This window comes from Anser cygnoides, chromosome 4, assembly GCF_040182565.1.
Source record: "Anser cygnoides isolate HZ-2024a breed goose chromosome 4, Taihu_goose_T2T_genome, whole genome shotgun sequence".
Taxonomy (NCBI): Eukaryota; Metazoa; Chordata; class Aves; order Anseriformes; family Anatidae; genus Anser; species Anser cygnoides.
This window is the reverse complement of record NC_089876.1, coordinates 4,294,225-4,317,940: the sequence shown is the minus strand read 5'-3', so window position 1 is coordinate 4,317,940 and position 23,716 is coordinate 4,294,225. Positions and strand designations below refer to the sequence as shown.

Here is a 23,716-nt window from a genome sequence, read left to right as displayed (position 1 = left end):
ATATGTCTAACAGTGTGATGTGATTGTAAAAGAAAATGGCAAATGTCAAACTGTAATTATTACAATATATAAAGAAGAGGCTTGAGAAGAGATATTGTGAAGTCATGATCTATGTCAGTATGGCTCCAGTTGGAGTACTACGTCCATTTTTTCTTAGAACCCATCTTTGAGATTTTTCTACAGTTTGTACAAGAAAGGTGAGAAGATGGTTTTAAGAAAATCATTTTTTGTTGCATCCAGACTGATATTTCTATGTTTATGTAACATAATTTATTCCAAATAATACAGAATGCTCCTATACTCTTTATCTGAAAGCTATTTCTGAATCACAGAATCACAGAATGGTTGAGGTTGGAAGGGACCTCCAGAGATCATCTAGTCCAACCCCCCTGCTCAAGCATAGTCACCTAGAGCACGTTACACAGGATTGCATCCAGGCGGGCTCTGAATATCTCCAAAGAAGGAGACTCCACAACTTCTCTGAGCAGCCTGTTCCAGTGCTCTGTCACTCAAACCGTAAAGATGTTCTTCCTCATATGGTGATGAAACTTCCTGTTGTTCAGTTTGTACTCCAATCCCTTAACTATCTTTATGGCTCTACGCTAGACCCTCTCTAGAAGTTCTGCAACCCTCTCGTACTGGGAAGCCCAGAACTGCACACAATACTCCAGGTGTGGCCTCACTAGGGCAGAGCAGAGGGGAGGATCACCTCCCTCGACCTGCTGTCCACACTCCTCCTGATGCCGGCTAGGATCCCGTTAGCCTTCTTGGCCACAAGAGCACATTGCTGGCTCATGGTTAACTTGTTGTCCACCAAAACCCCCATGTCCCCCTCTGCAGAGCTGCTCTCCAGCAGGTCAGCCCCCAACCTGTACTGGTGCTTGGGGTTGTTCCTCCTTAGGTGAAGGACCCTGCACCTGCCCTTGTTGAACCTCATCAGGTTCCTCACTGCCCAACTCTCCAGCCTATCCAGGTCCCTCTGAATGGCCACACAGGCCTCTAGTGTGTCAATTTCCACATACTCCTGAAGAAAATAAAAGATAAGATAAAGATGATTATTTTTTGTTCACCATTGTAATTGATGTCTGTGCTTGCTATGTATATTGTAATTTATACGACATTTTATTTGGGCTACAATTGTTTTCCTTTTATTTTTTTTTTCTTTTACTTGACCTATGAATATGAAAGCACACGTGGAAAAAGCATGACAAGACACATTCTCTATCTGTTGTGCTGGACTGGTCAAAAGCAGACCCTCTAAAATCATAGCCTTAGGCACAGAAATCTTCAAGGAAAATGAGGAAGTGAAACATTTTAAGTGATTATTTACTTGCTAAATCAGAACGCCTCCCAGTATCATGGAAATAGGCACTCAAATATTTAATAGGCAGCTATAGTGTCTTTGTTCAGCACCACATCCAGCAAAATATGCTGTAGGAAGAAACACTCCTTACCAGAAATAAACATTTAATTTCTGAAAGACATTTTAAACTCATATATTACTTTACTAGTACAATGCTATTGGACTTATTACAACACTTTTCTTGAAATGGATACACAAGAGGAATGAATAGGGACAGGTCAAAGCAGAACCCAATTGTCAAAGGATAATAGGATCTTCCATTTTTTTCCACATTCTCTCTATATAGGATTTTATCCCCTCCTAGCTAACTGTCAAAGTCCTTCAGCTCAGTCAGTGAAGCCTTACACCTATAAGGTCCTGGGCTGAAGCTCTACAGATCATTTTTCTTACTATGTCACTGAAATATGCAGAAATGACTCCATTGATTATTTCACGAAGCAGCAATAGTAGATTCGTAAACATCAGGTCCTGGGAGAGGAGATGGAGAATTACAATTTGTTCATTTTGGTGACTACATACTCATTCTTGACCACATGGATTATTACTATGGTGACTGCTGACTGCATGTGAAAGATTCTTGCACCAATTTTGACCTTGCAGATCTGGCTACAGTTTACTCCTTAATTTATATTATTACCTGTGAACATTATCTGCCTTTTAAAAATGGAAATAGCTATTAAACTACATTATGAACCATTTCCTTGCCAATCATATTTTTACATCAGTGCTTACTTCTGATTAGATAAGCATGAAAAAACATCTTAAACTAATAAGATGCTATTTCTTAAAGTTTCTCTAAATTGTCATTTGATGCAGTAAATTTTTTGGAAATTGAGTTAAGATCTGTGTTATTCTCCAGCAAAGGTTATCGGTCCACATTTGAGGAGACCCATGACAGCAATGTATGGGGAATACCTAACTCAGTTGTACCCACAAAACCTCCAGTCTTTTTTATCTGTCATTTACTGGACAAAGAGGGATATTGTTAGGCTGACAGTAGAGGAGCTACAAGCAGAATTCAGACAGACACCAAATCTGGAGTTGACGCTTGTAAATGCATCAGACAGGTGATGGTTCATTTATTACGCTGAGAGACATTGGCTATCAATTTTAAATTCAGAAGTAAATCAATACTTTGGGGGAAAAATTAAATACTAGTTTCTTAGTTTGAGCTGTGGTCTTGACAACAGTTATACATACACTAAGACTGAAAAATGTGATCCATTAACATCTCTTGGTCTAACTACATGAATTAAATCAGGCACCTGCATAATGTTGACAGAATCAGGTCCCAAGTTAATAGCAACATTTCTAATTTACTGACGGCCTTATCATTCTAACAAATAAAAATTTTAAAGCTTTTCTGTATGTGAGTTTTCAATGGCACCGAATGTAAGATCATTGCCAACAAAATCTAGATTGAACTGCTGCTGGGTTGCTACGCTGAACACTGTTCCCTGGGGAACACTACCAGTGATCAGTCGCCAGGTGGATTTCACTCTGTTCAGCACCACTCCCTGGGCCCAGCCATCCAGCCAGTTTTCAACCCAGCAAAGCATGTACCTGTCCAAACCATGGGCTGCCAGCTTTTCCAGGAAAATACTGTGGGAGACCATGTCAAAGGCCATGCTGAAGTCTACGTAGACTACATCAACAGCCTTTCCCTCATCCACCAGGCAGGTTAGCTGGTCATAGGAGATAAGGTTGGTTAATTAATTTCATTAATTTTGTCATCCTTGTCTTGAACTTCTTCCACTTCTGGAAGATGTTTACGTTGTGGAGATCAAAGCTGAAACAACTATTTGGGGCATTAAGTGAATATCCTCCTTAACATACAGGCTAATGTCTTAAACACTGATTTCAGTGATATTGTGCACAGAAAAGGTATCTGTGCCCAGCTGTCCATACTAATGAAACATTTTTTTCTGAGAGGATGAATTAGCTCAGAGTCTTCCTGTCAGTGCAGATAATGTAGTTTAAATTGTTCCTTTTACCTAGAGAAATTACATAAAATTATATTTTATTGTCATCTTTCTGATACAGAAACTCCCCTACTCTCACCTGACAAACCAGCTTTTTCCTTTTGGCAAATTTTGCTTCTGTCTATTCACTTGTTAAACAATATATTATACAAAATCAACCACAGTGCTGACCCCTGAAGCATTACAGGATTTATTTTTTTGCCTGCTGAGAAACAGTCATTTATGCTTTGCTTCTGCCTTGTAAACCAGTTCTTAATCCATCAAAGACCTTAACATATACTCCATGGTTACCCATTTTCCAAACAGCTGTGTATGAACAACTTTATGAAAAGCCTTTAAAAATTCAAATCACTTACATTATATTCTCCTTTAGTATTATACTCCATTTTTAAACTCTAAAAGTGCAGAGAAAAAGAAACAATATTGAAAGCTTTAGATACCGTGGTGATTTAATCATCTCTTATGTGTCTCACTTAATTGTTTTATAATATATCCTGCATGATTTCTCACTGTATTTCTTCACATATTGAAGATGGACTCTCTGGTTAAAAATTCTTTGAATCAAACCAAGCACTTCCTTGAAATATGAATGTAATGTCGGGTATTCACTGGTCCTTTTGTAAAATACATTATCTTTAAATAATGCATTAAATGGTTTTTGTTGGTGATACCTTGATCTCTGGATTTCAGTTCAGCAAAATTTTAAAGAAAATGCTGCAGTGCTTTGCAGAATAAAAGCCATAATTTCATAAGAGTCCTTGGATAAATGATCTCATGTTGTCAGGATGATGGCATCCATAAGTTGTACTATAACCACCTGAAACTCACATAAAACATGAATTTAACATCATTTATTTTTAAAATAGTCTCCATTTTAGAATTTTTAGCTCTCTCTCAATCGTTTTTTTTTTTTTTTTTGGATTACGGCTATGCTTAAATTCATCTTCTTGCTTCTACATTTTGTTTGATTTCATATCACTGCTGAAAAATCCATCTTTACCACGTTTTAGTATTAGCTTTGATAACATCATTGAGCTGCTTTTGCCTAGTGATAAATATCTTTAAAGTTTGTCCTATTCACACTGATAAAACTCTCACAGGCTTATTGCTGAATTGCCAGGAGAGCTGATTTTAAAGTTTAGTCCATTCTGATAAAGACAAAATAAAGAATTTGAGTTAAAATAGAAGTTGGAGAGTGACCTACTTAAAAAAGACCTGACAGCTAGCAGGTTACTAGGATATTTCGAAAACAAGCTAAAAGATGAAAATCGCATTTCTGGTCTAAATCAGATGGTAGATGATTTCAAAATTTCCACTGTCATTCACAGCATTCACAGGAGCTTTTAACCCAAATACTAAATACTGCATAACCCAAATACTGCATCTTCCCACGTGCTTTCCAGACATCCCAATGCAAACAGAAAAGAAAAAAAAAAAGTATTGGAAAGTTTTCCACAGCCCTTTCCAGACAGTTCTGGCTCCACTTGTTTGGAAACTCATGCTTCTTCCCTTCAGTTGTTACATCCTGTCAAGCAATTGCTGAGTAGACCTTGATCTCCTCTGTATTAAAGGCAACGGAATACTTTTAGTAGGCTTTGGTCACTGCTGGGACAGGGTGCTCATCAGTATGAAAGATCTTAATATTTAAACAGAAATCATGTTTTGTCTTCTTTTACTCCTTTGTGCTGCTTTTTGCCTCTCCTTCCTTTCACCTTCCCTTTCTCCTTCCTTTTCCTTTCCACCCTTCTCTCCTTCATACTTTCTTCGACCATATGTAGCAGAATTATATTTTATGTATTTTCCCGAATTCTTTAACTTCACATTTATCTGCAAATGCTAAATAAATGCTGATGGTAAATAGCAAGGAAAAATTCAACAGGAGCCATCAGCACATCCCTGCCTGCCAATCCTTGGGCTGTGTCTGGCCCTGGTTTCCCTCACTGGGTCTAATCCTGACCTCCAGCTGTAGGCTGACATCCCAGCCTGGCCCCAGCCCATCCCTGTCCCCACAGTGATGCCCAGAGCTGGAGCTGCTCGAGGAAACCACTGGCTCTTGCTCTTTAGGAAACCAAGCTAAAGATATTAGGAAAACTTCACTGTGCCCCAAACAAAACAAAAACAAACAAATAAAAATGAAACCCTGAAGCTTTGGTTTACTCCTGCAGACAATTAACATCCACTGAAATCTGTGTTTTGTCTTTGTTCCAAGCAAGCCCTGTTGACTCAGTGGTTTTATAGTTTTCATCTTGGATTTATAAGAATGTCAGCAAATGAGAGTCAAGCTTTTATTTTGTTTTTAAAGGAAAATAAAAGTACCCAATTTAAAAAAGACATTAACCAATACCTCACTATGTAATACTACTCTCAGAGACAATAATCTAGCCTCTAACAAGTAGCTGGCTATAAAGTCAGTGGGTTAGTCAAGCACAGCCAAGAAAGCACTGAAACACTGGAAAAAACAGCAGTATATTTTAAAGGAGGTGTAGGTTGTAAATTAAAACAACAGACAAATAAAACTTCAAGGTGAAACCAGTTATTAAACGAAGATTTGCATGGTTGCATTTTCTCAAAACCTATTAACATCACTTACATAAAGATGAACTTTCTTCCCCCCAAAAAACAGTAGCAACGTGTTTCTCTTTCAAAAAAAGTGTGTCTGTATTTCTTTACTATCTGTGGATCAAACCCACTACTCACTTAACTATGAAACCCCTTGAAAGGGAGGTTTACAAGTTAAGAGAAGTGTTCCTTTCCTGAACTGATAGTTAAAAGTAAATAATAATTATAAAAGAAATATGTTCTGCTTATTTCCCTTCCATTGTCATTCAACTAAATTTTCTCCAGCTTTCCAAAGCACTTCATTTAAAAATAATGTTCAATTAAAAATAAAGAGGGAAAAAAAAAGGATAAGATGTTTATAATTGGGTTTCTTACTGAGATTTTGGTAGGTGGAGCATGACTAAATAAATCATTCATCATTTGTGACTGTTTGATAAATCTGCACTGGATCTCAAGCTAATGACTAGAATAAATATATAAATATAAGTATGCATTCATAGATACCCATATACATAGCTGTACAGATGCATGTGTAGACTGAAACCAGTTTGGGGGGAGAGGACAGGAATATAAATGGAAGAGACAGAGAATGGCATAGGATGGTCTAAATACCATTTTCAGCACTTTATCCTAGGGTCACAAAATGAGTTAATAAAGTTTACCTTTTTAAATTATCAATCACAGAGAAATAATAATTAATCCCTTTGTAAAAGGTCTAAAAAGCTGCAGATAGAAATAGTACTGTATTGTGTAGCGTAGCTTGGCTTTTTCTCTTTTTAGTTTATTACTCACAAGTTTACTTACATTTTACTAAGTACAAAATAAGTAATAACTTTGACTTAGAGAAACAGTTACTTAGTTTTACACATTGAGTCCGGCATTAATAAATTGATGTTGTCAAGATGCACTTAGTTCAGAGCTTCTAAAACTTAGTTATAAATCAAATTATATCAAACAACGTTAAATACAAAATGTAAGCTTTCCCTGTGCCTATTGTTGGTTTACTTAATTGTGTTGTAACTGACAGCTACTCCTTTGAAAAAATAATAGTAAAAGTTTTTTCCATAACATTAGGTCAGAAATATTAGCTGAGTAAAAAGTCTGAAAAGATGTATTTTTTTTTTACTTTATAAATAAATGTTACTGTTAAAAGCGAGATTTTGAAGAATTCTTCCTATCAAAAGGAGAGGTTACCACAGAGTGCAACAAAATATTTTACTGTAACAAACCAAACAGATTACTTTCTTTCAGTTACCTCATAATACCAGTTCATAAACTTTCACAGCTAAGTTAAATTCCCAGTACTCATTTCATTGATCTCTCATTGATTACATAAAAAAATAGGGGGACTAATGACAACCATTTTCTGATCCCCTTTCACTTCTTCCACATGAAAAACCTCTGAGACTCTTAAATAGCATCATTAAACTTTGAGGAAGAAAAGAGGCAAGCTTTATTGCATTATCTTCAAGCTGTACAGAAAAAAAAATTGACCCTCTAAGTTCAGCCAGAAGTGATGTGAACATGATTGTTGCATAGGAAATAGCTGTGTAAAGATAAATGGAGCATGTACCATAGGCTGGAGATTACAGTTATGATTTCCAGACTCTTCCCAGAAATGTGTCTGTGCATCTCACAGCAGAGTCTATGAAAGTTAATTTCTACAAGTGTTGAATCACTGGTGTGAACCTACTGTGTGTGTGTTCAAGGCAAAGCTTTCTGGTCACAGGCACAATTGTAGGAATCCATGTTTCAGATATAATGTACAGTAAATCACAAAGAAAAGCCAGAAAAAGAAAGAACACATGATTCTTGTCGCAATTTACCTGTGGAAATAGGGCTTGGGGTTAGTCCTTGAGCTAAAAGACAATTAGGTGGGGACAACAATAATACAACAACCAATATTAAATCATTCTTTTATCTCATTTTGCTGACTTCTGTTCTAAAAGCTAACCCAGAGGCAGGCAGTGCTACAATAGTTTTTGCTTTTTTATCTCACAGGGAGGTGTTTGTTTTGTCTGACATTACATTTGCCATGTCTTGAACTGGTGCATTCTCACTTGGTCCTTCTAAAACAATCTTGAGTATTTTAAAGCCTAGGGCAGCCAGATAGGGGAAGATCTGTTCAGCCATTTTCAGGCATCTACGCTACATGCATCTTTATAATAGCTGGTCCCTTGTACCATGAGTGGAGATCTAGTCCATAAAGTCAATGAAATACGAAGTATGATCCATCTGAACAAATGTAGTCCTTTGCTTTCAGATGAGAGCTCTTGATAGTACTGCCTGAACTGAACAATTCAGCTGCACATAGCAACAGATAATATTGAGTATGAAGGAGTCTAAAATGACCAGCATAGATGTAATCAAACTAGATGTAATCACTTAGATGAATCCAATCTCTGGTTTGTGAAGGCAAAAAGAGGTTACAAACAATCTTTTTTTTCCCCCAATCTATCTATCCATGTAATCTAGCAGACTTTTATATTTTTTTTTCAATCAGATAATATATTTTCACTTGCTCAAATGTATTTTCAATGAAAAATTGTTTTGTTTAGAAACACTTCAGTCACCAGCAAGTACATTCACCTGCGCAGACCACAGAGTAATGTTTGTAATGATTTTCTAGAGACACACAAAACATAATCAGCAGACTCAGTTCTTGAAGAAAAGGCTGTGTATTATTTACTGAAATACACTGCAACTTTGATAAAGTAGGCTATCTTTGATGGGTCACTGAATCTCTTCTCTTATACAGTTCTTGTCAATACGACTGCCGCAGTAGCACGGAGTAGAGAATAACAAAAGCACTCATAGTCATTAATTTGTTTGTTTACATCTCATTTTCAAGCACAGATTCCCCTCTGAGTTACAGATTTCAGAAAATTAACTGAAGGTTTTAAGTGACTTAATATTGAACAATATTTCAAATATACTTACCAGTTTCAGAAAGCAGTTTGGTAGCTTCCAGTACCTTCTCAGTATAAACTCCTGTTTCATAGTTTTCCATCTCTGCATTAATGATGTGAATAACTCTGGCTGCACGGCCCCGGATGGCCCCAGCAGTTCTGTCTAGGGTATCAACATCTCCCTCTTGCAGAGCAATCACACACTTATTCACATCCTCTAGAATATGATTTTCTGGAATGTAGGAAAAAAGATAAAACAAATATAAGCCTCATTTCATTTCATTCTCTGCCATAGCAAAGCTTACTGATTTGGGTAAATGACAAACAGCAGTACATTAAAAAATTGATATTTATCTTATGCAACATCTATCTTTAAAAGGTAGTGGGCTATGTCCCTTTACCTATGCTGAGAGTACCAACCTATAATTATTTGAAAAGTTGTCATATTAATTTCAAACATTGCATCTATGATAATGACAACGTAATAAAAATCAGTGCAAAAAGGAACACGATCAGATATTATGCAGATACTCTAATAAACGGGCAATTTTCTGAAGATGAATTTACCCATTTCTATAAACATTTAATATGTATGCTTCATTTGTGCCTAAATAAGTTAGAAAACAAAATGAACCGTTTTGAAAAGGCAATAGCAAATAGCCTTTTGCTCTTGCGATAGCCTCCCAGCAAATAGCAGGGAGTCTGTGCACGAGCAGTTCATCTCTGCTGATCCATGCCATCTGCACTGAGATTAAAGTGTGGATTTTTCATGACACATAGTATAATCATATGTGACTGTGCATATTCTGAAATAACAGTTGAGTACAGTGAGTCTGCTCAGATGATGGAATATCAACTGGGCTTATGGAAATCTTGGGAGCTGCACTGGTTTTTCTTGGCTCAGAATCGGGCCATCTACTCTCACATGCTGCAGCATTGTAGTTTGTGTGATATTCTCACAGATAACATGAAAGGATGAAGCTGATTCTGACTAGCTCAGACATCGTTTCCCTCCAGCCAGTACAGTTAAAAATGATTTCAATAATAAAACCATGACTGAATTTCTTGTTTGAGCTAACTCACTCTGAGAAACTCAGCAACTCTAAACAGCACCATACTTTTCTGCCACAGCCACCAGGAAACTGAAAATTAAATGCTGTTCTTTTAAAATAAAATCAATCAGTTCATCAACTACTTTTTTTTTTTTTTTAATTATCCTTTGCCACAAAAATAGAGTGACACACTAAGATCCACTGTTAAAAATCCCAATGTTGGACCATTTGAGGGTTCCAGAAATGTTTTACCTAATGTTGAATTTTAAACTGTAACAACTCTGAATGAAAACTGGAAGTCCTCTGTGCTGCCAATCAGAGTAATTTGAAAGGCAAAACTCTCCATCAACATTTAAAAAAAGAAATGTCTTCTTGAAATATTTATTTGCTACTTCCTCCTAACCATTGCTATTTGCTTTACAGTGTCATGGCCAAATTTTGTCCCACAAGAAATACTTTCTGAACATGAACAGGCACTGTGCTTGGAATACAAAGTAATTTATTAAAATTACGGTCATCCTTCCCATCCTTCTTTTGATAGCCACCGTATTAATAAAACATGCCATCAACTGTGACGCTCAATATGAAGGGGAGGAAGTGTCATTTCATGAGATACGTTTAATCAGACACCAGGCCATTTTTGATGCTTCACTGGTTTAACAACTGAAAATAAAACTACTCTGCGTAATCTAAGGCTTCCAAGCTAGCAGTGACAGGCTTTCTGGATGCATTAGATGTTTTCTTATTTTTAATACAAATATATGTCTGTGGACAGTATTAGAAAGAAATCTAAAAACAATAAATATACTCAATAAATATACTAACTTCCCAGCTGCCTTGGGAAGTTTGCATCTAAAGCCAGTTATTCCAAGTCAAGGCTACCACAACATATGTGTTATGAGAAAATATGACCTGAGAAAAACAAAAAATAAAAATGTCATCTATTTAAATAACTTCTGATTTTATAAATACAAGTGTTTGGAGTGAATAACAGTCCCCAAACAAATAATGAAATGGCTATTCAGAGCGTGAAATGGCTATTCATCTCTTCAGCGTGTGGACTGGGTCTGCAGTTTACATCTTGCTCTGCCCTTTCCTTGCAGAACTAGGTCTGCTGAAAAGTGTTTGTATCCTCAAATAAAAACCTACCATTCTGAAGTACCCTTTTATTCTGAGAGTTCATTTTCTTGTCATGGCTTACAGTAAACACTCTAGCAGTGGTCTTGAACAGTGGAGTGTAGTCATACTTAACCAAATCACTTCCTTGTTACTGATAATAGTGGGATACAACCAAACAAAATGAAGAGCAAAGTGAAAAAGAATCTTATCCTCTGAAAAAGTATATAAATATATATATATTTTTGTCCAAGATATTTAACTTTTATTTGGAAATTAAGGAAATGTCAAGGAAAACAACATAGAGTGAAACAAAATTAAAATATCTTCTGAATTTTGGCTCTTCTGTGAGGTTAGCTTGCTGCAAACTCACCTTGGCACTCCACAACCGTATTCACAAAAAATAAACCAAACTCTTTCAAATGACATAGGAAAATGATTTTTCTGCAGCAGATACTTAGTCCAGGACATGCAGCACTTCTAACTATAGTATTCAGCGTACATGACTCTACCATAACAATATACTCTGCTACAAGTTGCAGCACTTTACAAGGAGGATGGAGAAAAGTGAGTGACTCAAAGAATCACAGAATCACTAAGGTTGAAAAGACCTCCAAGATCAGAGTCAATGTCCCTCCCTTGTCCACCCTTTCTCTACATAAGGACTAAAATACTTTGTTTTTGTTTCACATTATAGTCCTTCCAAGAGAGCTTAGACAGCTGCACAGATTTGCTATTTCTACTGCTATTTTTCCACCTGGATGCATGGCTGCACCAACAGCAGTGGGACCCAGAAATGCTTTCTAACTCTCTGGAAATGTTCACAGTCGTCATCACAATGTGCCTAGATGAGCCTCATACACAGCATCTGCTTATTTCCTTTCTTCCTATCCATGTTCAGAGCCTGGTGATTTGGTATGGAAGTTCAGGGGGTCAGGATTGTGTGGTACATCTGTCACACTGCTTAGACAACTTATCTGAGCAAGGCTACAAAATAAAGTAAGGAAAGTTCATCTTTCCTCCTCTTGAATACAACTGCATGAGGACTCTGACAGTTTTTACAAATACTGTCCCGCTTTTCACAAGTCAGTAATACATTTTCAAAAGGTGGCCAAAATTTTACTTTGTGCCGGAGCTGAAACTAAAATTCTCTGCAGAAATAGAGGCACATATAGGATGCTATTTTCTGGGAGACAAAAAGCCAACCATTGCTACCAGGGACTAATTGGCATAGCTTGGTTGCTCCCATCGGGTGCAGAAGATCAGCATTCCAGTAAGGATGGAATAATACAATAATGATCCTTTAGTAATTATAGCTTTTCTCTCCTCTGACCCATTACTTTAATTTAGCAATGAATTTTTAGAAGACTCCCTTGATCCCAGTACCTGAAACAGAGAGAAAATCATCCACTGAAGTGATGTCATCAACGGCTTCGGTGAGAACTCGCACTTGTTTCTCCCACTGATCTTTAAAGACGTCCATGTTGTCCTGTGCTACTTTGCTCTGGGGTCTGGCGGCCAATGTGAGTGCAGCATTTATTACCTGTTATTCAAAATCAGGTGTTACAAAGGGTGGCAACAATTTTCACAAGGTAGAGAATAGACACTTAGATTAAAGACACTTAAAAATACAGCATTACACCCCATTCAACACCTATGTCTCAAGATATGAAATTTTTCCCAGTTTGTACAAAGCAGGCAACAGTTTAATGACAAAGGCAAAGCTGTAATCTTCGAGTGGGATGTTTCTCCTGTCTCAGCTACCTGATGCTTTTTAATGCTGAAAGAGTTTTTGAGTACTTTTTAGCACGAATCTTACTTACCTGCGGGCACAGACTATCAATCTGTGTTGCTGCCATACGCACTAACTTCACACCTTCTTCATTGTTTGAGATTGAACAGGCCAGATTTGCAACCTACAATGAAATAAGCAGAATGAGAATCAAGTGTGAGGCAAATGAGCCATTTTATACCTTTTTCTCTACTTATTGAGCCTTGGCTAGAATGAAAGAATTGTATACAAGAGGCACGATGCAGGATTTTCTGTACTGATGAAGAAAAACTGACATAGATTATTTCCTAACTAGCAAAACTGAGCTAGTCATCTTCTTCATTAGATTTTTCCCCAAATCTTCCCCTGCTGTCAAGTGCTTTGCTTCCTCCTCTAAAGCCTGAGAATAATCTTCTGAGAAGTCATATGGAGAATGTAGAGCAGCATCTAAACAATTATCTATAAGTTTTCCTTTTATTAACTGTGTCCATTACAAACAATGGTAAACAGACGTATCCACACACTCTTCAGTTTTGCAAAACTAAAAAATTTTGATGTCCTAACACATGGCATGCTTTGAGACACATAAACAAAACTCTGACATTTTTACTGATACTGTGAAATGACATTTATGTTGCGTATCCAATTATTTCAGATCCCTACGGTATTAAGAATGTCAAAATTACCTGAATTCTCAGGTGGACCTATTTGTTTGTATGTGACTATCTACCCTAGAGTAAAATGTCCATCAGCAAGTATCATAACTTGGCCAGTTAAAATGTCTTTTGAAAGCCTCATTGTGTAAAGTATGCTTAAAGATCTCCGTTAAAAATGTAGGAATCTACATGTGTTCTGGCACAGTTTTGGGAAGTCTGAACCTCATAAGACTGAAGGCTGTTTGGAGATGAAGGCAGGAGAGGCTTAGAGGGACACCTAAGTGAGATCTAGCAATCAGCACATGCCTCCAGACACCACAGAGCTGAATCTTTGCAGCTTGGATACAAGCTGCAGAATATGTCCTCACAACCCCTACAGTACTTCTTTCAAAAAAACCCCATCCCCTAAAGCTGTGTGCCAAGTCCACGAATCTGCCATGGGTTTTCAAAACAGCAATTCATTTCACAGTGCACATAATTATGCTCATCAGTGAGGTTTAAATCACAAAGGTACATTCTGGGAGGGGGAATACATATTTTTCTTTTAATCATCTGAAAGTATGGCTCTTAATTCTCATCTACATTAAAACAAACTTATAAAATTTTAAATATGCTTCCTTGATATTATTCACTGTGCCTGAAGGCATAACTATCAGTTGGAAATGATTCATGAATTAGTTCAAATACCCCCATCTTTCCAATTTTCCTCCAGTCTCCCCTCGTGGTATTAATCTGTTCTCGTCTCCAGTGCACATCGCCACATTAGCCCTGGTCCATCTGTTCTTCATAGAACCTATTTCACTTCACAGTTATGTGGAACGTGGTTTGCATATATCACAGTGCCAAAGCTCAGGGAAGAAAAGAACCTAAGGCTTCAAAGAATCTTGCAGGCATTTCCTAGTCAAGTTTTTATCAAAATGTTGTGATTTTTATTTTCATTTCATGGTGAGACAAATGAGTTAGTCTGTTTGTTAACAGCCTTACAGCGCTCATGTCAAAAACATTCTCCAAAGCTGACATCTTCCAATTAATTTACCATTTTCTGTAGTCCCTTCTTTGCGCACATCAAACAGACCACTTCAACTTCATGAGAAACAAAAGCTAAGCAGGATAATAATTAGAATGAAGTAACACGAGTGGAAATTACAGACCTTGAAAACTAGCAAATGGCATTAAGTTCAGCAAAAGCTATCTTCCTGTATTTAAAATAAGTGCTTTTTAGATTGCCCTTTCATTTTGTGATTACCATGACGAAAATCTGTCCTAAGGCTCCAGATGCACGATATGTCTTACTTTTTCTCAGATAGCAGTGAGATATGAGACTGAAAGAGGCTGGGTATCATGAAATGGCAATCAAACTATTAAGCAGCTCTTTTTCTTTGAGGTCTCTTGAAGGAAAACTTTGCAGAACAAAGTCAGTGAAAAAAAATAAAACTTATTTCTTCTCTGTCTCTGATAATTATTCTTTCAACAGAATCTGGTAAGGTAACATTTGGATATTGTAAAGTGTTCTGGTTTTCCAAGGAAGAATACAGAGATAACATGAGAAAAGTTTTTCTCCCTTTCTGAAAAAAAAAAAAAAAAATAGAGTTCAAAATAGTATTTTGGTTGCTGTTATCAGTACAGAAGGAGTACAAATATAATCTATGGCGACATTAATTATGCACCAAAAGAGCATTACAGTTATCTACTTCAAAAAGAATATATTGATAGGTATCATGTATAATCCTAATCTAAATAGATTCTGTGGCTTATTTTAAGTCTTGTTTAAATATAGTCCTTTATCATCAACAGTCAGAAAGCAATACTACTTTCACAATTCAGCTGGGAGTATACCAGCCTGTACCATGGGAAGATCTGATTATGTCAAATAAGCATAGAGATAAGCAAATCCTACAAAGGTAGATGCAATCTAGATAAAATTGAATTTAGCACTGCAAATCAGAACTACTATGACTTTACCCAAAACTTATTTTTGAAACATGGCAAGAAATAGATACTACTTGCTAAAGCTAACATTTTAGTGCCATCATTTAAGCCTAGAACCGTGAAGCTATACAAGTTTTAAGTGCTCACAATCACAAAATATTACATTATTTAATTATTTTTATTGCCTTTGTTATAATGTATATAATCAAGTCACCATCAATTAAGATTTTTGTCAAGGCAAGGCCCATATGCATGCTGAGTCCATAGAGACCATGAGGTAATTCAACAGCTTTAGTCTACCATAAATTCAACAGCTCCAGATATTGTTCCTGCCTATGACCCAAAACTTAGAATCACAGAATCACAGAATTGTAGGGGTTGGAAGGGACCTCAAGAGATCATCGGGTCCAACCCCCCTGCCAAAGCAGTTCCCTAGAGCAGGCTGCCCAGGTAGGCGTCCAGACGGGCCTTGAATATCTCCAGAGAAGGAGACCCCACAGCCTCCCTGGGCAGCCTGTCCCAGTGCTCCCCTCACCGTGAAGAAGTTCTTTCGCATGTTGGTGTGGAACTTCCTGTACTCTGTCTTGTGGCCATTGCCCCTTGTCCTATCCCCACAAACCACTGGGAAGAGGTTGGCCAAATCCCTCTGTCTCCCACACCTCAGGTATTTATACACATTGATAAGATCCCCTCTCAGTCTTCTCTTCTCCAGGCTGAACAGACCCAGGTCTCTCAGCCCTTCCTCATAGGGAAGATGCTCCAGGCCCCGAATCATCTTTGTGGCCCTCTGCTAGACTCTTTCCAGAAGACCCCTGTCTTTTTTGCACTGGGGAGCCCAGAACTAGACACAGTACTCCAGGTGAGGCCTGACCAGGGCAGAGTAGAGGGGGAGGATCACCTCCCTTGACCTGCTGGCCATGCTCCTTTTAATGCACACCAGGACCCAATTCCAACACACTGAGCTGAGCTATCAGGAGCTAGACTGATCTCTGAATAATGACGAAAAGAGAAAGGCACTTCCAGATATTGTTTCAAGTCTTTGGTAGACTACCTCATCCTCTAGATGTGTCCAGTTTATTGTTTAATAATAGTTAACTAGCCTTGGGGATTGCTGAAAGTGGTATTACTGAAATAAAAGACTTTTTAATAGTGCACTATAACTTGTTTTGCATCTGGGCATTTAACACAGCACGTATTGTGAAGAATTCAGACTCTTCAAGGTTGGGAATTCATTTAATATGCTACTCCAAAGATCTAGTGTTGGAATGAGCAGATAACTTGGAAAGGAAATTAATAAGGGTGTATGTTGTCATAGCTGCCAATTTGCCAAAACCTTGATTTGACAGCCTTTACCTTTATGCTTCAAGTACTCAGTTTCCACTGAAGCACTGAAGAAGAGATTTTATAAGAGGCTGTGGAAGTAACAAGGTGGTTTTTTATTTATTTTTGTTTGTTTGTTTATTGCTGTTTACTAAGTTCCTTAAGCATACTGAATTCACTGATTGCCTGAAGAGAACTTAAGTTTGTATTAAGATCATTGTGGAATGTCTGAAGAGTGTGTACATGAATGAACACATCTTAAATACCAATATCAATGAACTATGAATCATCCTTGAAACGCGTGGGGGAACTTAATAACAGTGAGATTGCTGTGTAGAAAAGCACTATTGTCCAGAATTTCAGGTCTGCTAAGCTACTTTTACCCCATCAAAACAATTGCTAAACACCTTAAACCTGTCCTACAAGAGCATGGAAAAGTAGTGAACAGGAAAATAAACACTACAGCTTTAATTATATTGCATTTTTCTGCAATCACCAAGGCCACTGAACCAATCCTAGAACTGGGGAGGTGGAAAAGTGCATACTAACTCCTTCATACTAATTTCCTATCACTAGCACTGATAGCCCAAGATGCAAGCCTGCAGCTTGCTAGGTATCTATATTTAATCACTCAAATTAGTTTCAATTATTCAAAATATATGCAGGATCAGTCCCAATGAAATATATTTGAATGTATTTGATTGTATTTCAGCCTCAAGCAGTTTTCTGCATTAAGTGAAATACAGCAGATAAAGGTGGGGTGGGGAAGGACTTCACTTCTAATGCGAATTTTTACTACTGTTGTTAAAAGGACACACCAAGGACAGGATTTATTCTAAAGGTAGACTTACATGGCAGCTGAAGTGTAACTACTGCATGGGTAGGCAATGCCTACAATATTCTTTCTGTAGCTGGCATGGGTAATAACTACAGTCAAGATAGCACAAACGTCAGTGTAGACTGCTATTTCTCATGGCTCCATGCACTCAGTTGAAGTTTGGAATAATGACTTTTCATTGCCTTTGCCACTTGTACTACACCTAGGACAGGAAAATTTCTGCTATAAAATTGCCCTCTAAATTATAAAAGTAATCAAGGATATTTTATACCAATTTATGTTATTTTTATACTGATGAGAATTAGGTGTAGCTATCTTTAGTTGTGTTTTTAAACTATGCTACTTCCAATTTTGACATGAGCTTTTTGTACTATTAAATGTAATTATGATGATCAATACATACAGTCCTCTTATTCAATAAATCAAAAGATCATAAATTCAAAGATTTAACATGGTCATTGTGAATTCAATGCAAGTGAAAAGGTCCAAAAATGAAATCCATCGCTTAGAGTAAAAAAGAAAAAAAAAAGAAAAAAAAGTATACACTACAGAAAAGCAGCAATATCGACACAAATGCTGCAGAATATTGCAGCTAATGTATGTAGTCAAGTTTTCAATTTCTTTTATTCTTTTTTGCAACAGTTTGATTAGAAAGAACAAGACAAAAAAAAGCTCTATCCACCTTCCTCAACCATTTAACCATCCCAAGGCAAGGAATGAAAGAATGCAATCTATTTACATCTTAATTCTGTACATTATTTATAAATATATATATATTACTTTTGTAATACACATCTTTTTAATTAAGTCATTTCGTTTTCCATTGTAGTTAACTGATAGAAATAACAGAAGAAAATTTACAGCAAATTATTCTCTTTCCCTAAAATAGGATTACTTAAGCCCAAGACACAATCAAACTTATCTGTCTACACCACGTACTTGAGGAACTGAAATTGTCCAGGCTATTTAGCTTGAGTTGAAAGTTGTTTAAGTAAGACTTTAATATTCACAGTGAACTAAAGCCAAGAAAATAAATCAGCTACCGTGTTTCACCTGAGGAGTGGTAACTTGCTGAACCATGCTATCTTGACTATCTTCCATTATTTATCCATCTTAGTAGTTTATCCAGATATTGTTACAATCTCTGAATCCTTCAAAATTTTGACATATATTAATGTTGGTGGTACTGCTGGAGGCAGCCCAGTGATATTCTTGGAGCCACAACTAACATTTGCTAAACAAGACCACAGAGTTAGAGCTAAGCTATCTAAGACTTCCAAATTACTTATCTTTGCTGTATTCGCTCAAGCATTATATTATAAGCAAAACTGTATTCATCACTAGACAGGATGTTTTTGCACATACACAAACAAGTGCCAACAGTCAAAATGTCACAGAGTACATACTGCAGCAGTTTCTTCTTCCTCCTCATGGACTGCAGTGGCAATTTGTACTACGCTGAAAATACTACACTGTGGTCTCTTCCCCAGGACCTATTCCACTGGTATGGGGGAACCCCATACTGGATAGTATTGCCAGTTGCCACTCACTTGTATTAATCAGTCACATAGTTTTACCCAAATACGAGATATATTTTTAATTCACAAGTATTTACAAATCTAAGTGTATGCACAGCCATAAAAATGGAATTTCTTTTGCAAATTACTAATGATCTAATTAACTGAGTTTGATGCTTGTTCTGAAAATTTTTTAATACCTAAACCTCAACATATTCAATATAAACTATTCACACATTTACAATGTTCTGTTCATATCTCAACAGGCTGATAACAGCAGGATGTTAGAAAGCTACAGAGAATTTAAAGCACAACAGCTGAATGTTTTATTTCATATCAAATCTGCTGCCCATGGAACCTATGAAAAACTCCTTTCACTTCTCAAAAGGTCAATGGCATATTCACTTGTACTTATTACAGGAATAAGGCCTTACCACATGTACAAACTCTCTTGAGACTTTCTCCACATCAGGCTTAGTTGAAAAAGCCTTAGGAGAATTCTGCTTTTGGTAAAGTTCAAAACAACTCTGACTTGGAGAAATTCAGTGCGTCTTGGAGAGAGATTTTTCAAAGAAACTTACAAATGCTAGTTAGATTCCTAATGTGTACTGAAGGCTCAATTCAAAATGCAAAAATCCCAGCTTCAGACAATTTCAGTGAAATGTTATTATTCTCATCTGAGTACCTTCCATTTTCTAAGACAAGTTTGGTACATGCCATGCCTATTTTCTACAGGATGAAACAGAAAGGAGATCAATTATGAAGCACCTTGAAAAATCCTTCTGCTTTACAGTTTTCATAACTGAAAGAAAAATATTCAATTATAGAATTGCCAACAAAGAATACTGGAAATAGATATTGTATTATATCAGATCCTTTACTTTAAAGTTACACAATAATAATGATTTTAAGTACGAATTTGAAAAAGCATTCAACAACAGTTCAGTATTGACCCTTCTTTTTTTCTTTCTCTTTCTAAAGTAGAATTTGACCATACAAGTGTAAAATAGATCAAGTTTCTACACAGCATTGATGAGCCCCAACTGTGATAAATACACCTGACTGGTTCAAATGCCTCCTAAAACAAGAGGGATAATCACTAGATGTGTTTGGAGTGTGATGCTAATGTGTATGTGTGATTTTAGACTGATTTTCTAGGTCATGGCTACTTCTCGGCAGGGTCAACCCAAGCATTCTCTATGGACAACAGGGAAAAACAAACTTATTATAGAAAAGACAGGTGATTGTTTCAGAGCATTTTTCCAATTTGAACTCGAAAAAAAAAAAACACTGGAAAGCTCTTGAGGTTAATTTATAAAATTATTTAAGCAATGCTGTTGGGCACTTGGAGCACTGCCAGAACTATCAACCCGCATCCTCAGCTGGAGCAAACAGCTGTTCCAGTTACCATAAATGAAGACCCATTCCCACAATTAAAAGTCTGGGCACACCTTTGTTAGGTGTTCTGTGTTCAACTATCTCTTTAAATAGACCAGAATTTGAGGAATTTAGAAAAGTGGGTGGGGATATTATTACTCAGAGCTGAAATTAATAGAAATACTTCATTCTTTGACAGCAAACTCCCTTAGGAATTACATAAGATCCTCAGTCTTTTTCTCAAGAGTGTGCTTCTGAGGCATTCAGCTGGAATGCAACTAATTGGTAGTCAGTTTTAATGGGGAACCCAAATACCTGCCACCTGGCCAGCATGGCAGGAGATGAAGACAGTAGAAAAGGGCTTCTCTCCAGTGACTGTTTGCTACAGGGCTAGGAAGTGCTCAGCTTCAGGTGATGCGGATATGGTTCTCTCCCTTCAAAGGTTTGTTTGCTACATTGATGCTATTTCTGAATTATTTTTGCATATTCTTACACTGCCTCTGAGCATCTGTTGCTAAAGTTACAAACAGCTGTGGCAACCCATGAAGAATAAGAGCAGGTCTTAGTCTCAAAAATACTGTTAAGACCAGATTACTGCTTTATTTTAACTGGTCTACTTTAGCAACAAAGCACTGCGCTGATGAAATGCAGTCCTTCTCCTACAAAAAAGCAGCTGACAGAGCTGTAAGAAATCTGTTGTCTATCTATTCATGTGGGACATGAAACAGATATCCTTGTCTAAGCCACAAAGCTAACACAACTGCTCAGTTTTGGTATTATGCCTTCAATTGATTAGTTTGATTTAGTGATTTTTTTGAGTTACAGGTATAAATGCATTTTGCCTTGCTATGATACACATTTATTTTCTTCCTTTCACAAAAAGAGAATATAAACATCCAAGAATTCCTTTCATGGAAAGTCAGAGACCGACAACCCATCTTGACGTTCACTTGCCTCTGTTAGCATGATCAGGTTATTTTTCTATTTCATTTGACAGTAGGTAAAGCTTTTTTTTTTTTTTTTTTCATCCATAACTTGGTATTCATACTGGCAAAGAACACAGAGGAATACCAAAACCTATACCAACATTTCTGCAATATAAGACAACAGAAACCTTAATCAACAGTAACTTTTATGCTCCAAAGTATGCAAGAAGGCCAGTAGCGTTCCAAAAAAAAAAGGAAGATATTCAGGGTGTTTGTGTATAAATCCTTTCTGTCCAATCTGCTATCAAGGCCACTGCTATTAAAACCCATAATGAATCATGAACACTGTATACTGAAATACTCAAGGGATGAGGGGGCAGTTGGTGTCCTATAGAAACAAGATTTACAAGACTGCAATGTGTACGAGTTGATCCCATAAAGCTGTTTTGATAACTTACCACTGGCACTGCTATAATTAATAGATATTAATAGCAAGTAGTTACCAAAGCAATCTATCTATCTAATAACTGTCCACTATTTTGGCAAACCATTCTGTAACCCTGGAACAGGGATGCATGCTTGACTAGGCTGTGATAATTAAGCATTAGTTGTATTATTAGGAAGCTATACTTTGAATGTTGTTGAAGAAAAGAAGGGGACTGTAGTAGGAACTCAAAAAAGTCCAAGATAGCAACAGAAGCTTTGAAGATATGAACACAGTGTGATATCAGAGACCTCCGGGTATAATCACACATTGCAATTACTGATCCCTAAAGGAACACAATTTTTGATCTAGACAGAACCAAATTTAGGACTGAAGTTGAGCATACAAAGAAAGAATTGTTGAAGTTGAGTATATAGAGAAAGAAACATTCTATTACAGGTGCTTGCAATTGATAGCACAGGTGGAGACTTCTTTATATATAAGCATACAACAATAGCAACTATAGCCATCATGAGTACTGGATGAAAAACTGGAGATGTTGCATGAGAAGAAAGATTGCCAGTGTGAAAGAAATCTCAGATTATCATGGTAGAGGGTATGTAAAATGCAAATTGTTTTAAGAAATCAAGATTGATTGGTTCCCTGCTCACAGAGAAAAGCTTGTAAAAGATTATGATTGTCTTCACAGAGCTGGTATTTTTATTTACAGTAATATCTTAAAGGCTTTCAAAGACACATTCAGAGCAAGATGGATTTTACATGTATCTGATTTTTGTGCAATGGTATTCTATAAAATAGTTTTACAATAACTTAGTAATTGTTCCACGTTAATGCAAAGTCTTTTCACCCACCCAAAGCCAAAACGTGTGGACCAGGCAACAGTATTAGATGCTCCCTCTTCTATTCATCCTGCCAATATGTAATCCTGGCATGGAGATAACTCATATTAGCTCCAAATCCTGCTTATTTTATTCATCTCCATAGTGGCTCTTTTTCCTGCTAGCACAGTGATATTTTTTTTTTCTTAGAAAAGATATATTTATGACTTTTAAAATATGAGCATCTGATACCAAGAAACAAAGACCCAAATAATTTTGTGGAAAAGTACTATGTGGAAATTAGCAGTATTTTCCCACTTGTGTATTAAAAAAAAAAAAGTAAAATATTCCTCCCTTCTTGTTCTGTCACTGTATGTATAATCAGAGACAGAGAAATGACTTTCAGCTGATTAGTAGATAGCAACTGCATTTATACCAGTAAGCTAACCAGAGAAAAGGCATGGGCCTGAACACTGCTACATGCTAATCCAGCTTTTTCAGCTATAAGCAAAATCCTTAGAATCGTTTTAACTTAAACTACCTAGCACTCCTCCATATAACACATAGTTTCTTTTGATTTGCTCTCATAAGTAAGTAAAAGACAATGAGATGAGAAAAACTGCCCTGAAATTTAGTTCTCTTTCCTCTGCTGAAAGGGGATCACATTCAACAACAACAACAAAAGTTATTCCACGTGCTGGAATTCATATCCTTAAATTATATGTAATTTAAGACTGCATTTTTTTCTTAGAGAAAGAAATTTACTTTTTCCACTTTTTTGTCAGTACTATAACAATTTTCATCTTAGTTGTTAAACTCAACCATATGGTTTATTTTTTATTTGATTAAAAATTTTTACAGAGATATTTCTGACTCAGTCATATATTTTATCCTAGTTCTCATACATTTGCAGTTCTGTGCATGAAAGCTGATTACCTTTTGAAAGGATCATCATTAGCTCATAAAAACCTAAAACCATTTGAACAAAAACAGGATTATTTCCTGTGTGTTACAAAGTGCTGTTACAGGCTTTTTCTTTGACTTATCCAAAAAAAACACACCACACTTGTCATATGAATGCAGGTCACACAAATAGTTTTTAATAATGAGTTTTATATCAATAGCTTTTTGTGTGACT

General features: G+C 36.6%; 1 protein-coding gene across 4 annotated transcripts in view; it reads right to left on the bottom strand.

The window, feature by feature from the left end:
• The window catches only part of CTNNA2 (catenin alpha 2), a 478,216-nt gene that overhangs the window by 53,271 nt on the left and 401,229 nt on the right, over positions 1-23,716 (bottom strand). For all 4 annotated transcript variants that reach the window (XM_066995540.1, XM_066995543.1, XM_066995541.1 and 1 more), the window contains exons 10-12: positions 12,805-12,897; positions 12,368-12,524; positions 8,845-9,045 (exon numbers count right to left, since the gene is read on the bottom strand). In XM_066995540.1, coding sequence (XP_066851641.1) covers positions 8,845-9,045; positions 12,368-12,524; positions 12,805-12,897 — 451 coding nt within the window. The remainder of the gene's footprint in view (positions 1-8,844; positions 9,046-12,367; positions 12,525-12,804; positions 12,898-23,716) is intronic.